The sequence below is a fragment of the Acomys russatus genome, chromosome X (genome assembly GCF_903995435.1).
Source record: "Acomys russatus chromosome X, mAcoRus1.1, whole genome shotgun sequence".
Taxonomy (NCBI): domain Eukaryota; kingdom Metazoa; phylum Chordata; class Mammalia; order Rodentia; family Muridae; genus Acomys; species Acomys russatus.
The window spans coordinates 124,554,201-124,571,336 of record NC_067169.1 but is presented as its reverse complement, the minus strand read 5'-3'; the positions used below and the strand labels follow the sequence as shown (position 1 = coordinate 124,571,336).

Genomic DNA, 17,136 nt, shown 5'->3' with positions numbered 1-17,136 from the left:
ATTCTTAACTTCATTTTAGAGATGAAAAAAGCAAAGCAAAAAGAGCATGGAATAAAGAGAGAAGCATTATAATATCAAAACAAGAACTCTGGCCTAGATATCTGCAGACCTGGATTCCTGTGGTCCTCAGTTGTTAACTCAATATGTAGTTATGACTAAATCACACCCCCTCTCTGGGCCTCACCATCTGCATTTACAGAATGAGGTGATTTGGCTTTCTCAAATTTGTTTACACATTATAATCACCTGGGAGCCTTAAAATGCATTCCTTAACCCACTTCCAAATATTCTGATTTTAATTAGTGATTTCCATAACACTACAATGACTCAGAAGAAACTAATTCACGGAAACCACAAATCTAGTCTGGTATTTCTCTCTGAAAGTCAAGAGCTGAAGAGTATGTCTTAGAAGGGAGTACTCAAGGTCTCTCTCTCTCTCTCTCTCTCTCTCTCTCTCTCTCTCTCTCTCTCTCTCTCTCTCTCTCTCTCTCATGCATACACTCATTCCAGTTGAAGAATTATAGGAATTTAAAGAGTGTTTATAAAAAGAAGTTAAAGAGTCAACAAATTAAAAGAAAAAGAAGCATTTCTTTCTCCTATTCTTTTCCTTCTTTCACTATGGCTTATATACTATGATGTGCTTGGATAATTATTCTTAGGAGAGGTGTTTTAATCTTCGTTGGATGAAATCCATTGAGAAAAAAATGGAATAAAATTATCATAAAGATGAATACACCTTTCTTTGGATTTCTTTTGCAGCATTTTTATCATCAGAGTGGTAAAATTTAAAGGTAAGGATTAAAGCTTGGTAATAAAAAAAAAAAAAGAGCCAAGGAACTCATTTATTCTCCTTAGTTTAGACTTTAGCAAATAGGTGCAAAGTGATTTTTCAGGGTGCATACATACTCCACCCCAGCTTTATTATGGTAAAAAGTGTGCATGTGGCTTGTTGTTAAAGTTCTGGAGTATTTGCTTATCTGTCTATGTACACTTCTTTCTCTTAGTACTGTGGCACAAAGGGGTAAGTTAAGTTTTCCAGGACTTGAAGCATTCACATCCTTGTTAACAGTATCATTTGCCATCAGGGACATGATTATTATCTGGTTCAGTAAAAAAAAAAATTGTTGAAAGTTGAAGAACGACAGCTTGAAAACCTTATTCTTTTTCAAGAGAGTGGCTAACAAATATATCTGAGAGCAAACATATAAAACTTGGATTGCAATGACAGCAAGATCTTGAACATTAAGCAACATCATTCTCAAAATTCCCTTCCTTGTCTTTCTATCATGGCCTTTGAAAATAACAAAGCATCCTGACCTTTGAAAGATACTGGACAGGGTGAAGATATGCATACAGGCCTAGATTAGGATAAAGGGGCCAAAGATTGTAGTTTTATTAAACATTATCCAACTTTAGTCTGGAAGTTCAGAAAACATAGCGATGACTCCTAAATCATCAGAGAAGACTAATTGAAAATTTTGGAATTTTGGAATTTTGGTCACATTAACAGCTAATAAAAAGCTTAGGGCAAAGTTTTTAATCTGAGCAACTAGGTGTTTGGAATTGGTGTTAGAACTATGAAAAAATACAAAAGTATATGTTTGACATCTCTAATACATATTCGTGTACAGATGTAAAAGTGGCAGTTGAGCATTCAAAGAGGTAAGTTCAAGGAAGCAGTCCATACAGGAGAAATATTTCTGAGCTCTCACATAAATGAGACTCAAAGAAAAGATATCTAAGGGATACCTGAATATCAAGAAGTGATAGGGAGAAAATATCCAATAAAGGACATATAAAAGGAGCAGTTAGTGAAGTAAGAGGAAACCAAGAAGAGAATACTATTCTAAAATCAAAATAATGAGCATGCTCTTAGAAGCACTATAGTCAGATTTTCATGATAGGTTAGATATAAGGACTGTGAAGTAATCTGGATTTCATAAAGTAGAGGCAATTGTTACACTAGTTTTCCCCAGATCATTTTGAGTGATAATTTGACTTATTCATTCATGTTTTTTCAGAATTCTTTTATACTTTTACTACACAAAGAAGCAAGAATTAAATTAGTACAATGCATTGTATGCTTTTGTTTCCTTATTAATAAAAATAAAAACATATCAATGGGTTGTTTTTAGCAAATGCCTTGATTTTATGTAAGTACAGTCTATAGAATGCAGGATAAAAGATACTATAACTCTTAAAATGTGTCTGTTGTGTCTTAACTAGGTGGCAGAAATATTTTTAAAGTCAGTAGTCTTGATTTACATATGATTCCCCCAAAGGCCCATGTGTTAATGTCTACAACTTAGCTTCATGCTAAGATCTATAATCTTTAAGAGGTGTGGCCTAATAGGAGGACTTTTAGATACTTGGGTATGCCTTTGAAGGGACTGTTTGGACAGTGCTTTCTTCCTCACTCTCCATGTTTATTATCCCCCTATGAGGTGAGTCACTTCATTTTCCAAGCTTCCCTGCCATAATTTACTGCCTTCTAAAGGCTAAAAAGATAATGACCAGCCACTATGGACTGGAGCCATGAGCCATGATAACCCTTTCTTCTTTCAATTTTGAATATCTCAGATATTTTGTTACTGTGATAAAGTTGACAAAAATGCCACTCAACAAATGAATTTTCTGTTTCAAGATACCTAATTTAATCAATTTTGCTGAATTTATTACCCAGTTTTCCTATTACTGTGGTTATTAACTTAAATTGATGTATGTATACTCATGTTTGTATTATTTGAGCAGTTCATTAAAGTGAAGTAAAAGTCTATACTAAAAATAAGAATATTTTGAAACTTTTCAACTCTTTTAGTTGAACTAGGGACTGCACATCCATGTTGAGGAAAAAGATCTCAAAACAAGTCACTTGTGAGCACAGTATAGCCCCTTATACTTTAGAGATAGTATATTGTCTCTAATTCATTTTAAAAGAATATGATTAAAACCAGGTGTGGTGGTGCCCACCTGTAATCTCAATACTTGAGGGGCAGAGGCAGGCCAATCTCTGTGAGTTTGAGGCCAGCCTGGTCTACACAGTTGGTTCCAGAATAGCCAGGAATATACAGTGAGACCTTGTCTCAAAATAAAAGAATGTGGCAAAAATGTCTGGAAACATTCTAAGTCTATAACTCTTCATATCCACACATATGCCTTGTTTTATATAGTAGAACAACAATGCTCTTTGTTGCTGCCAAGGTTACATGCACGGACATACACACGTATATTACCCAGCAGCACAGAGGAGTTGCTATCACATAAGAAGGTATATATAAGTAATGCGATGAGAACTAGCAGGTATATTTTCCTCCAGATGGGCTGTATAGAGCTGTAGTAATTTCATATGGCCTCTTATAAAAGGTTGAGAAAATAACTTGCATGAAATAGATTGTAGCTAACTCAGGGTTATTATGCATCCTAATAGTTGCTATTCATCATTTCCTAACTCATTAGTACTGTCCTCACTTCTGTTTTGCATGGATTATATATCAGTTTTAGCTTCAGGTTCTATTCTCTAGGAAACCTAAGTTAAAATACCTGAACTTTTAAAAATAAAAATAACTTTGGACTCAAGAAAGATTTGTTTTTGAGACAGAGTTTCTCTGTGTAGCCCTGGCTGTTTTGGACTCGCTTTGTAGACCAGGCTGGCCTTGATCTCACAGAGATCCTCCTGCCTCTGCCTCCCAAGTGCTAGGACTTAATGCATGAGCCAGGCTTCAAGTAAGAAATTTGTAATGCCAACAATTTTTGGAAGCAATACAACTAAAATATACATGTAATTGTTGCTTTGTTCTTAACATAGGAACATGTTTGTTTTTAACTCCAAAGGAGTATAATTAACAGAAGAACTAATCACCATTGAGGCTTGTTACTCTGTAATGGTTTACCCTGTACTTCAAATTTCTGTACCTGACTCTGGAATATGGACTTGAGAGAAAAGCACCCACACTCAAATATTAGCTCTACTTTTAACAAGTAATTTAATAATTCTGTGTTTCATTTTCTTACCTGTAAAATGGAGAAGGGAATAGTACCTATATCATGTAGTTACTCTAAGGATGAACTGAGATGATAGGTAATGCTAAATATAGACAACACACTACCATGCTTCTCACATAGCAGTATATAAGGGCGTACTATATTTATTATAGATATTATGATAAAAATAAGCTGAAATTAAAAGAAAACTTTAACCAAATGGCATAGGATACATATCAAGGCACTAATATGTGAAAAGCAGTAGAATTAGGTGTAGAGAGACATAACTGCAAAGAAATACCAAGCAGTTAACACCCATCTATACATTCCTGTTTATGCAGTACATATCACAAAGCAAATAATGAATACAGAGCCACACTGAAGGATTTAGAGTTATTTTGTATATATTTTAAATATACATGTGCAATACATTAAAATATATAGAGATGTGTGATTATATATTTACATATATATACATATCTATATGAAACCACAGAAGGGATACATATGCGCACTCACATGTCTGTGTGCATACCCCAACAGGACTCATCTCTATGTAAACTAGATGCAGTCCATATCAGGCCAACTTGGACATAAGTGAAAGCCCTGACTCGGCAACAGATTGCATTCAGGAACCCTTCAGTTTCTTCTACCAAGTATAAGGCCATTTAAAAATACACTGAGAAGAACTCCTCTGGGTGTATGGCAGAGCCCAGGGCCCTTCTGGCAGTGCACAATGTGCCTGAGTAAGGACTGCAGGGTTGAAATATCAAGGAGCGATTAAGAAGGGGCTTGAAACTAATAAGCAAGCATCCAAAGAGTAAGTTTAGCTCCAGAACAATGCACTAGTGTTAGAGAATCCTTAGATATCTGGACTCTAAGCAAATTTTGGGCAGAAGCAGAGAGAAGTGTGTGTTTCTACTCATCACCATCCAGTGTGACCCAGATAAGTGGGCACAGCTTTTATGGGTAGATAAGTTTGAAGTACAATTAGGCATATTTTAAAGATTAAACACAAATTATTTAAAGTTAAAGGATTTTAAAGCAACGTAAGAGGTTACAGGTGTTCAGGTATTGGTTTAGGGTTTATAAATGTTTCAAGAAGCCTAACCTTATATATGGCACCATTTGCAGCAATATCATTAACAATAGTAATAATCATCATAACATATTTATATATACAAAAATAGAGCAAAGCAATTCTACAAGAGGAGATGTAAGTGAAGGTGTGGGGCTTTGTGCAACCCAATGTCAATATACCTCAGGAAGTTTCATAGCCAATAAAGACTTTGTGGCATATATTTCTGCAGTATATATCCAATAAAGGGACATGGAATTCCCTTTCATCCTCCTGTGCATGACTATGCATTTCTCCTTACTTCACCCTGAAGCACACATCCATGCGCACTTTAAAAGAGATGATATATAGAGTCTGGAAGTTTTAAACTAAGTTGGAGCACCTTGATTTCAAGCAAGTGCCCCCATATTTGAATTCTTTGATAAATTTTGGGTTTACTTACAGAGGGAAACTATATAATTCTCACGTCTCTTAGTAGCAGTCTTTTGTACCCTGCCATCACATTGCAGCCTTTTCCTTATTGACAGGGGTTCGAAGCACAGGCTCTTTGTACATTTTAAGAGGGGAGTCACTTCTGTGCATTACATATCTTTCATCTCAGTTGTTAACTGTTGCTGAGATCTAGGTTCTTAGGCAGCTACCATTGCAGACAAGCCAGGAAGGAGCACAGTGTGTGCAGCAAAGTGTAGATGCAATGGCAAAGATACAACTTGGTTAGGGCTTCTTTATGTTTTCCCCCACATTTAAGCTTCTACAAGGTGATAGAGTCAAAGGTGATGTCCTCTGGGGGCAGCCTCAATACCCAGTAGTAAATTAACTACCCACTATGCACTACAGAAAGACCACTACACTAACTTCTTATGGTTTCTGAAAAGTAGTTGGAAGGGAATTTGGAATTGTTAACAGAGTCCTAAAAAAAAGTTCAGCAAGCCAGTGTAATGATTGGGTGAAACAATGAAGTATGAGTCAGAGGCCCATGTTCTGGTCAATTCTGCTATCAATTCAAGTGTATGGCCTTGAGCAAGTCCCTTCCTATTTCTAGGCCTCAGTTTTCCCATCTGTAAAATTACAACAATGAACTAGATTAATATTTAAGATTCCTTCCAGCTCTAAAATTTTATGACTTTATGTCCATTATTAAGGTCTGAGCCATGCAGTCTCAGGGCAGTTAGCTTCTAAAAGAGAACATACCTCTGTAATCTCCTTTGCTTTGTTCATTTAGCTATAAAGCACGTCTGCCTTTGGCACTTGGGTCAGACATACAAAGTTATGAGCATCCTGATTTACTATCCTACTCAGCATGCTAGTAGAATCTGTCAGTACTATAAGTTGATTATCAGGAAAAGGAGAAAAAAAATACTCCAACTAATTGAATTTGGAAATATAGGAGGAGCCTCATATGCTTACAAAAGGGTGGGTGTGGTTGTGAGTGCATACACACACTGAGATACCGACTATTGCTAGCAACCAGTTTGTTACAATAATCCATTTTCCTTAATACAATTTAGTAAATAGCACAGCATAGCAAAGTTTGGCATCTAAGGAAACATCTGTGAGAAAACAGCACTTTTAAATGTGTCAGAGAAAAAGAATCAGGAAGAGAAAAACAAATATATATCAAACAAAAATTTAAAAAATGAAAAAAGATTAGTCTTAGAAAAGGAGAAAATAAAGGAATGTGGCAAAGTAAAAGGAGAGGCTGCAAACGAAGGAGAACAGAACAGGATAATGAAAGAAGAGACAGGGAGATAGAAAGAAAGAAAAGATGGAGGAGGGATGGAGGGAGGGAAGGAAGGAAGGAGAAAGAGAGAGAGGGAGGGAGAAAGGGGGAGTCATATTCCCTGGAAGGTTGAACGCTGTTCCACATGCACCTGTGATGACTACCTTAGAAGAAAGCCTTCAAAGACACTGTGGAAAGCAGAGTGACAATCAGAGCCTGCACCGAGAGGCATTACCTTGGGGAGCCCCTAACCCTCCACGTTGCTGGCTCTGTCAGCCCTCGGTGTCCAAACCTCATGCCCATATATCACCTGAATTTTCCATGACAGCCATAAAAGCTGAGCAGGCCGGGTGTAAAAGATTAAAGAAGACTGGGGATAGATACTGTGAAAAAAGAGCAAGGCATCCTGCACTAGGATATACTTTGCCATTCTCCTGACACTGCAGGAACAAAAGAGGTGAGGCCCTAACTTTGGCTAGTTTATTATCTCACACCCTCCCCTAAACATGAGGCCTATGCTTTACTGAAGAGGGTCAGAAGAAAACTCTGGATCCATCTTGTAGGAAGGTCATACAGACTTTTCCTGGGCCTTGGGAAAGGGTGCGCTACCAGAAGAGATTTTTCTGCACACAGTGTTGGTGTGCCTCTTACAGCGGCAGCCTGGTCGACGGAGGCTATCGTAGCACTGCTGGCACAGATGGAGGCATCCACGGGTAGGCAGATAGCAGCACAGGCAGGGTAAGAAGAGGGAGATGAGACTCATGGCTGCCCAGCGAATGAAGCAAGAGCTAGGCCCACAGGAGCAGGGCTCATCAGCGCAGTTGTCTTCATCATCAGTGGAACAGTGGTAGAAGAGGCCCTTGACACAGCAGAGGCAAGTGCCATAATCAAGGAGGCTCTCAGCAGAGCAAAGGCAACGCTGGTTGCACATCCAGCAGGAGGGAAGAGGGTGAACCGCTGTGCAAGGAGCACATTTGCAGCGCCCGCACTCCTCGCAGATAAAGAGGTGATCACTGGGATGCCCTACAGATTGCTCAGCTTCTCCCTTCAGAGCACCATCGACCTTTGGGTGGGCCTCTGCTCCAGGCTGGGTTCTGATTATGGACTGGCCTGAAGGAGAAGGTGTAATGCTGGCCAAGAGCCTTTGATCAGAGGCAGTGGTGCTTTGGGACATTGAGCTGGTAATGCTAGATTGGCTCAGATGCTGAGGCAGGGGCTGCAGCTGATGGCACTGGCTGACACTGCGTGGGAGAGCAGTAGGCATGGTAGCCAAGGACCAATCAGACTTGTGGGTTTGCACAATAAGGGAAGGGCTGGAAAGAGCCTGTTTACAGGGTGCTGGAGGCCGTTCCACGTAATCATTGCTAGCATGAGTAGAGCGCAGCTGTTCAATAGGCAGAATTTGTTGGAACTCATCTACTGCTGTAGCATCCATTTTGCCTATGTTTTTGAGCTCTAAGTGATTTGGGGTCAGAGTGGCACTTATGGTGATAAAAAAAAGAGCCCTTGTAGTTATATGGACCTCAAAGCACATCAGAAAATCCTGAGAGAAAAGAAATAGAAACAATGTGTGAGAACTACAAGTCACAAGTTTAGGGGAACCAAGATAAGTTAGGACTTATCACCACTTCATCTTTCAAATGCTGTGTTGTAGGCTTCATCTAATACCTTCATTTTGTAAGTAAACTATTTTCAGACAATTCTGGTCATCCTATTCAAAGGATAAATCATTTTGGGAGCAAATATTAGTTGTTGATTTTTTTTTGTTTGTTTTTTTGTTTTTTACTCCATTATGTGGCTAAGTTCACAGAAGCAGCTAATCTAAGTTTTGAGCATCTGAATTCTAATAAGAATGGAGCCAAATGTTAAAAGCAAAAGTCATTGCATAAAACAATACTGAAGCAATAGAAGAAACTTCGAAGGTCTACCAAGAGTATCTGCTCATATGTGTACATGGACATGTATATATACAACCATTCTTCGGCCTCAACCTCCAGAGTAGCTAGGAGTATAGGTACACATCATCACACTCAGCTGCTAGAATCAAACATTTTTAATATACAACACTTAGTTATATGACAACTATATCAAACTATAAGACTGAGTTATTTTAAATATCACCATAAGTTTACTATTGCATTTACTAAACAAATTCTACAGACTGCTTTTCTCTACTTTACACCAAAATGGCTTTTCTAAAGAGAAGAAATGTTCTTATACTATATTTAAACTTAGTTGAATATTAGAAAATATATTCTTACATCTTCATAGTGCCACAAATGGTTGTGTAGTTATTCTCCTGAAGGCGTTGATATAGGTATACTCAATAAATGGTGACCATGCAGAAAATATTTTACAGGTAGTAGACTTCCGGACCTAGAAGACTGAATGTTCAAAAAGGAAATGGAAACATGAATCAAAGAGATGACATGGAACACCAGGACATAATGATCATTAGCATGAATACAGTACATATTTGAAATCTAGCAGATTTTAAGTATCCTCAGAATGAACCAATTACTCATACAATTGTAAAGTTTAGATAGATTGAATAAATAATAAAAAATGAACAAAGAGATTAAGAACAGAGTCTGATTAGGTTTTCATAATAAAGCAAATGACAACGAAATAGGCAGAGTGAAATAGTAACAGGAAAAATAGTGGTACAATTCATAAAGTGTTCAGCAGCTAATAATGACTACACTTTGGTGGTTTATGAGGCTATATTCTTATATACATCTGATTAGCTAAACTTACATTGGATAAACATAGTGGATGCTCCACAATTCAATTATGCCTCTTGTCAAATCATTTGCTTACTTTAGGCCTCAGCTTCACTACCTGTATAATTATAGGGGTGGTCTAGGAGATCTCCAAGGATAATGCCCCATAATGATTTACATTTCTGTAGCTATGTAATTTAATCACTTTTCATCCATATCATCTACATCTTCAAATTCTTGAGGGTAAATTGGGCAAAGTGCCCTTGTTTATTTGGACAATTCAAAAACAAAAATAGATTCACTTCCTTGCACTTGAAGTCCCTGCAACCTTCTTCCCATAGCTTTACTAAATCTTTATACAGTCATAGTTTTTGCATTGGAAAGAAATAGACAGTATTCATTTGGACAGCTGAATAAATAAAGACATACTATTCAGCTGGCTTGTAGACTATATGTGAATGTAGAAGCTTTGTACTATGAAGTATTTGACAAAATTATAAGAAATGGGTTTATGCCCAACTCATCAAATACAGGATGGGTGGAGTCATTCAAATCATGTATGCTTTAAATATAGCAACATATGCTAGATATAGCTAGATATATCAATTCATAAAATACATAAAAATGTCAAGAAGAAGTTACAGGAGATGATCATATTATACTCCTAAAACAGGATTACAGTGAAGTCACTGAATACTCAGGGGCATGTCCAAAAAATTAAAAGCTAAACTTGATAGAATCTAGGCCATAATGTAAACAACTTAGAACCAATAGTAAAAATATTCAGCTGAGCATGGTGGTGCACACCTGTAATCCCAGCACTCAGGGATGCAGAGGCAGGCAGATCACTGTGAGTGTGAGACCAGCCAGGTTTACAAAGCAAGTGCAGGACAGCCAGGGCTACACAGAGAAATACTGTCTTAAAAAATAACATTCAAGGCTGTTTCTGTTTGGGACCAGAAGGTCACATGGTGTTTAGGTTAAGAAGGTGTATAAAATAGTGATTGGATTTTTTTTTTTTTTTTTTTTGCAAAAAAAAAATGAGATATTTGGTTGGATGACTAAAGAAATCTAGAATAATGAAGCACTGTTGCTCTCAGGTAAGGAAGCTAACAGTATGAAATTAGTTTATTTATGTTCTTAATTTTTTATTAGTATGGATTCTAAGATCTACTGTGGGCAGTTAGAATCATAGTAATATTGGAGTTTTGGGTAGTAATGAAAAGACTGCTCTCTCTCTCTCTCTCTCTCTCTCTCTCTCTCTCTCTCTCTCTCTCTCTCTCTCTCTCTCTCTCTCTCTCTCCCCCTCTCTCCACATTTTGCTATTATGGATTTGCCAACAATCTAGCTAAAAAAGATAAACTGAAACAATAGGTATGTAGTATAGCAGAAGGTAAGAGGGGGGAATGTTGAAAAGCAAACAAGCAAGATACTACTTGTAGACTAGATGGTAAAATGTATGTAGACAAGATGAGAAACTACCACTGCATGCGTGTTTATTATTCAGGAGTCCACCCATTAAAAAGTCATTCTTTGTGAGAAGCAATACCTAATAAACTGCCTGTGATCAATTTGATATTTTGATAAATGACAAAGAATATACATATCACATTATTAAATGGCAGCCAAGGTGGCTTTAAGTCTTGGTTATATAGTGATGGAACCTAGTGATTTTTGTCACGTAGTACCTCTGCAGTAATGAATGATGCATTGTAACCCACCGTCATCAGTTTTGCTGGCCAGGTGCTCATAGCTTTCTGAATAGTTTTTCTATAGCCATGAAATTTGCAATATTCAACCTAAACATAAATTTCTTTTCTTATTTAGGAACTAGGAAGCTAAAGCTATTCATGAGATGGTAATGTTTGTTAATGAAAGAAAATGTAATTTTCTCTCTAAAATCTGCCATGTTGAGACAAAACTTGAAACTTTTCGGCCTAAAGCTCTTCTACAGTGATGCCTTAAGACATTTCTGGTTTCTATGATAAATCCTTTTTGATAGACTGTGATTCATTGTTGATTTTTTAAAAGACAGGAGAAGAAAGAAAAGCTGACTCCTGTTTTCTTCCACTCTCACAGGCTCAGCGCTGTTTTATAGCTTACTGTGTAATGGCTGTGAGGTGTGTGTGTTTTTTTTTCCTCCCTGTACTCTGCTGCTATATACACTTGTTCTCAGAATAACTGAAAGCAAACATAGGGGGAATTTCTGCTATGGCTTTATATGTTTTCTTAGTTCTACTATTCCAAAGTCTACTCTTTAAAAATCTTTCTCTCTGCAAAAGCATTTGCATCTCTATCAAAGCATACTCCCCCCCCCCCTTACAAATAACAAGTTGTATATAGTTTACATTACTGACCTCTCTGTTACTGACTGGGCCTCCCTCCTACCGCATACATCTTGCTAGAGCTGCCAGATTCTCACCACATTTAACTCTTAACTTGTCACATTACTGCTCTAGTTCTATTCATTATTTTAATAGTTTCATTAAGACTTATAGCAGTTTATTTCAAGGCCATGAGCCTTGCAGTTTTAAGAACTTGACATTGTTAAGAATATAGGTATTTTAGTGATGAGTGATGTAGAAAAAAATTGTAACACCAAACTAATTCTGATGGTGAGGAATATTGTAAGAAGTTACTTATTCATTTAAGACACTAGAATATTTTTATAAGCTCCAAATTCTTTTTAAGACACAAGAAACTTGGGTTATGGTCTTAATGCTAGCTTTACTTTGCTGTGTTACTATAGGCAAGTGACTTCTCTGTTTCTTCATCTGCAAAATGAAGAGGTATGTAAAAAGGATTTTTTAAATGGGTTTACCCATTTTGCCCTGTTCCAAATTCTGTGCTGGGTTTTGGTTGCATATATAAGTCTCAAATTCTTTCATGAAGAATTAGTCTCCTTTCTTTTCCATCCTTTGCCTCCTTAATGCTCAGTTCTGAATAAATTTCTTTAAATCCAAGTCACTCAGATTGCTAGATTATGTTTCACAGCTAGAGACCAAAAAATCAGAACACGAAGAAACAAAATGTCTAAAATTTTACAATAAATTCTTAGTGCATGTTAGAATAAAAAAGAAAAAGGTTTAATGTGGACAAACTGCTCATCTGTGCTTTATTTGTATTTTTGCATGCAGTTGATTTGAGAACATGCTTTAATACATCATATACTCCAATTCACGTGATTATAGGGAAGTTTTAATATGTGCAGAAAAGCAACAATACTTGGCATATCAAAATGTATTACCCGATTAAGAGTTCAAGATTTGTTTTATGTTCATGGAACTTAATTTGCAGCATTCATAGGTGAGTGATAATTAGATGTGTGGAAGGAAGTGTATTATAAATCATTGCCCTAGGTCCTACCAAACGTCTTTTGACTATCTAGATATGCTCAAAGGTTCTTATTTGCACAAATTTCCCATATACCACATACACATATGTACACATATACCCAGGCATGAATCCAGAAATTTCTAAATCATTGCTCTGACTCAATGTAAGTGGGGGTTATGCCGTGTCAGCTTGCGCCATTTCTACCCAAGGCAAGGTGATGTGATGAAATCCGAACGATGCACAGCCCAGACTTGTGAGCCAATAGCAGACTAGCCCCATGCTGACAAGGATGCCCGCTGGGCAGCCAAACTGGCCTCAGCACGGGCTCTTCCTACGTCCTCACCTTGGGTGGTTAGGCTGCGCTATAAGGGGTTTAGGTAAGCACCAAAATGCATTAAAGGTCAACAGACTACACATTAAATTGACATTTGGCTAAAAAGGGTTTATATTTAATTCCTATTTTGATTTGTAAATTTCCAGTATGTATAATTTTCTACAAAAGCTGATTCATTTGAATGACATTTTAAAGGTTTTCATTTTATTTTACTCAGGCGCTTTCCTCTCTCTCTCTCTCTCTCTCTCTCTCTCTCTCTCTCTCTCTCTCTCTCTCTCTGTGTGTGTGTGTGTGTGTGTGTGTGCGCGCGCGCGCGCACACACACACACACACACACACACACACACACACACACACACACACACACACACACACACACACACACACACCCCGCAGGCTGGAATGAATGGCAATCTGTGCATTGCATAGAAGGAATTCTGAAGTCTTTAAGAGCTAATCCCTGTGGCTTACCTTGAGAAAATGGTTTATCCATGCCGAGAAAAGCAGAAGAACTAATGCTTGATCTGGCTCAAAGGACCTCTTCTCCCGAGTCTAGGTTTTTCCACCTCTCTTCTTCGGAAAGTCTGAATGAAAACTCCTTTAGTGGAAGAGAAGATAAAAACAGAGATAGTTCTGTCTTGGTCCTTCCGACACAGCAGGAGAGAGAGAAGAGAGGGAGAGGGGTTAGAGAGGGAGAGAGAGAAAAACGGCAGTGGCGGCTGGTGGAGGGGGAGGTGGCGGATGAGAAACAGAATCAGACCTGTAGTGGCAGACACTCTATAGATTTTACATGCAGAGCTGAATCTTGATGCACGCATTCCCCAAAGAAAGCTCAGCAGGGTAAGTTCACCTCCTCCTCTTTCTCCTCCTCTTCTTTCTCCTCCTCCTCTTCTTTCTCCTCCTCCTTCTCTTTCTCCTCCCCCTCCTCCTCCGCCTCTTACTCCTCCCCCTTCTCCTCCTCCTCCAGTTTCTTCCCCCCCTCCTCCAATATTTTCCTTCCCCTCCCCCTCACCTTCTCCTTTTCCTCCTCCTTTACCTACTCCCCACCTCCCTTTGGCCCCCCCACCCCTACCCCCGCCTCCACCTCCTCCTCTTTCTCTTCCAATCTGTCAGAAGAATCGAAGCAGCAGAAACTGCAGTTGTAGACACAGGGTATCTCAACGGAGCAATAGATACCGCTAGGAGTGTGATTATTTATACAGCTCCGGGTGTGTTGGTATATGATCTGTGGCAGTATGTGTGTAGGGTGAGGTTGCACTGTGTGTTCAGCTCAGCTAGCTGGCGTGTTTTGTGAATGTAAATGGTTTCTAGAGGTCTTGTGAATGGGTTATAGGGGAGGATGGGAAGGGATTTTATTGCTCCTTGCTATAATTTCTTTCTCTCCCCCCTCTCTGTGTCGTGGCTTTCCCGGAGCTGTAGCTCTTAATGCTTGGCTAAGTGGCGTCATCCAGCTGAAATTGAATCGACCCATTAGAACTCCCCATAGGAATCTCTGTATCCGGTCCCTGGGTAATGACTGAAACAAAATTTAAAGGGGAGTGGGGTTGTGGGGGTGGATAATAATTTTAAGGGGGCCTTATTTAAATATCTGCCAATCACAAGGCACTCAGCATTTGTTGATTGACTGTAGTTTCAATCTGATAAAGATTGAGCTTCTCCTTTAAGGGCCCCCCCTCTTTTCCTCATTCATTTCCACCTTTTTTCAGCACTAATGATTGTCCATCCATCATCCTCTGGGAAACCATTACCTACATTCCCTTTCTTCCTTCAGCGTTATCATAGATTTAACAACAAATATTTATTAAGTGCTTTTCTTTGTGCTAGGTGTTCTGGATTCCTGCCTTTATGGAGCCTCCTTGGGACTGTTCGGATTCTGAAAATAAAGCAATGAAGCAAACTAAATTTACTCTTAGAAAGACAAATAATTCTGTAAATTATCTTTGGCTCATTATTTAGTTTAATAAATAACAGTTCCTTCTCACACCCAGAAAGAAGCATTGAAATAAATACAAGCCTCGTATTTAAAATCAAAGTCCTGCTTCTGTGGCAGGAACTTGGCCATCAACATTCTTAGGATGCTTTAGTTACCCCATCTATAAAATTAAGATGGCAAATGGTGACAGTTCAGACTAAAACAAACTTGTGAGTCTGGAAACTCAGATCCTTAATCTTACTCTAATTTCTTGTGTGACCTTTGCAATCTACTTCCTCTCTAGGGCCCCAATTTCTACATTAACACAAGAAAATATGATTTGGTAATTGCCTGTCTAGCTTTGCCATTATATTATTTATACCCTTTCAGAAGTATTAAAACAAAAGAAAATAGGAACTTTAAAAATGTATGCTTTGAGTCTGTATGTACTCTGTAAAAGTTCTTCAAATTTTTCTGCTAACATTTCATATGTTTGTATAAAACTTATATACATATGTACTTTATAAGCAAATCTAAATCTATTTTTTTCAATCAATTACCAGCCAAGAGATTTTCCTATGTAAATTCTTTCTTTTATGGTTCAATCCTGTCCTTATACTTGATCTTATTGAAATTATGAAAACCATAAAAACTAAGCTATAGGTTCATATGTAGATAATATATTAGTAATATATTTATTTAATAGCTTCATTGTACATCAACAATGTGCCAACAACTTACTACTAGCTAGACTCAGGCCAACAGATTAATATTCATAATTTTGGCTTATCAATTGAGGTTTGTATCTGACTTTGGAAGGTTCAATTAACCCCCCTGAGCCTATTTATTCATCTTTAAAATAGAGGTAAAATAGTTCCTACATCATAGGATTATGCTGTCCTGTAATGTGAATAAAGTTTTACATTTAGGGATTTTATCATGTGACTGGCATATAAAAAGCACTCAATAAATAGTGACTATGAATTTGAAAATTTGTTCTCACCTTAATTCAGCCCATAAAAAAGCAAGAGGTAATTTTAGTTAGAAGGTTTTTTGTTTTTAAAAAAATTTAAAATATATCTTATGTGTATGAGTGCCTCACCTATTACATGTATGTAAGTGTACCAAGTGCATGCAATGAAAACAAAAGAGGGCATATTATGAGCCACCATGTAAGTGCTGGGAACTGAACGAGAGTCCTCTGCAAGAACAAATGCTCCTAACCTCTGCGCTGTCTTTCCAGGCCTAGTTTTCATTGTTTTAAGTTACACATTTAAATTTGAACAGGTGAGTTGCCTCATTATTTTGCCTTTATTCTGTGAGTCTATATTAAGGAAACAAAACCAACAAAGCTTATTCAACCTCACACTTTAAGATACCTATGCCAAAATAATTATGTTGACTATCGTTCATTCCACAATGCTTTCTATGGGACAACCATTAGCAAATTGCTCATATTTGAACAACTAAATGCTCTGCCTTTATAGAATTGACATTTAATTAGGAAGTCATTTCTATAATCTGCAAGATACCATTTTAAGCATTTTATCTCTTTTAACTCATTTAATTCTCACAATAATCCTATAGAATTTAATTACAAATTAATATGATTTTTTACAAAAGAGAAACAAAAGTTCAAAGAAATTAAGTAATTAACATGACTGATGAGTTTCAAATCCGGTATTTAACTTACTACAAGGCTTGCATACTTAACCACTATGCCATAGTGCCCAATCATTTATTATTTGACATTTACTATGTTTTTGTCTCCTCCAAATTCGAATGTTGAGAATTAATCACAAATATGATGGTATTAAGAGGAGAGTCTATTGAGAGTTAATTAGGTCATGAAATTATAGCCCTCATGAATGGAATTGGTGATTTTATACAAGAGTCCCTGGTGAGCCAGATTGCCCTTTGCACCATGTAAGGATTTAGTGAGAAGGCACCACCTATGAATCAGAAAGTTAGACCTCACCAGATACTACCAGTAACTTGATGTAAAACATCCTAGCCTCTAGAATGGTGATAAATAATTTCTGTGGTTTATTG

General features: G+C 37.5%; 1 protein-coding gene across 4 annotated transcripts in view; it reads right to left on the bottom strand.

Annotated features, from left to right (window-relative positions):
* Spry3 (sprouty RTK signaling antagonist 3) overlaps positions 1-17,136 on the bottom strand; it is a 103,405-nt gene that overhangs the window by 16,026 nt on the left and 70,243 nt on the right. For 2 of the 4 annotated variants that reach the window (XM_051141693.1, XM_051141694.1), the window contains exons 2-4: positions 13,644-13,770; positions 9,041-9,163; positions 4,149-8,322 (exon numbers count right to left, since the gene is read on the bottom strand). In XM_051141693.1, the coding sequence (XP_050997650.1) occupies positions 7,348-8,313 (966 nt within the window). In that variant the 5' untranslated portion in view covers positions 8,314-8,322; positions 9,041-9,163; positions 13,644-13,770 and the 3' untranslated portion in view covers positions 4,149-7,347. Of the gene's footprint in view, positions 1-4,148; positions 8,323-9,040; positions 9,164-13,643; positions 13,771-13,932; positions 14,058-17,136 lie in introns of those variants that run through there. The other 2 variants (XM_051141692.1, XR_007830183.1) reach the window with 2 other exon arrangements.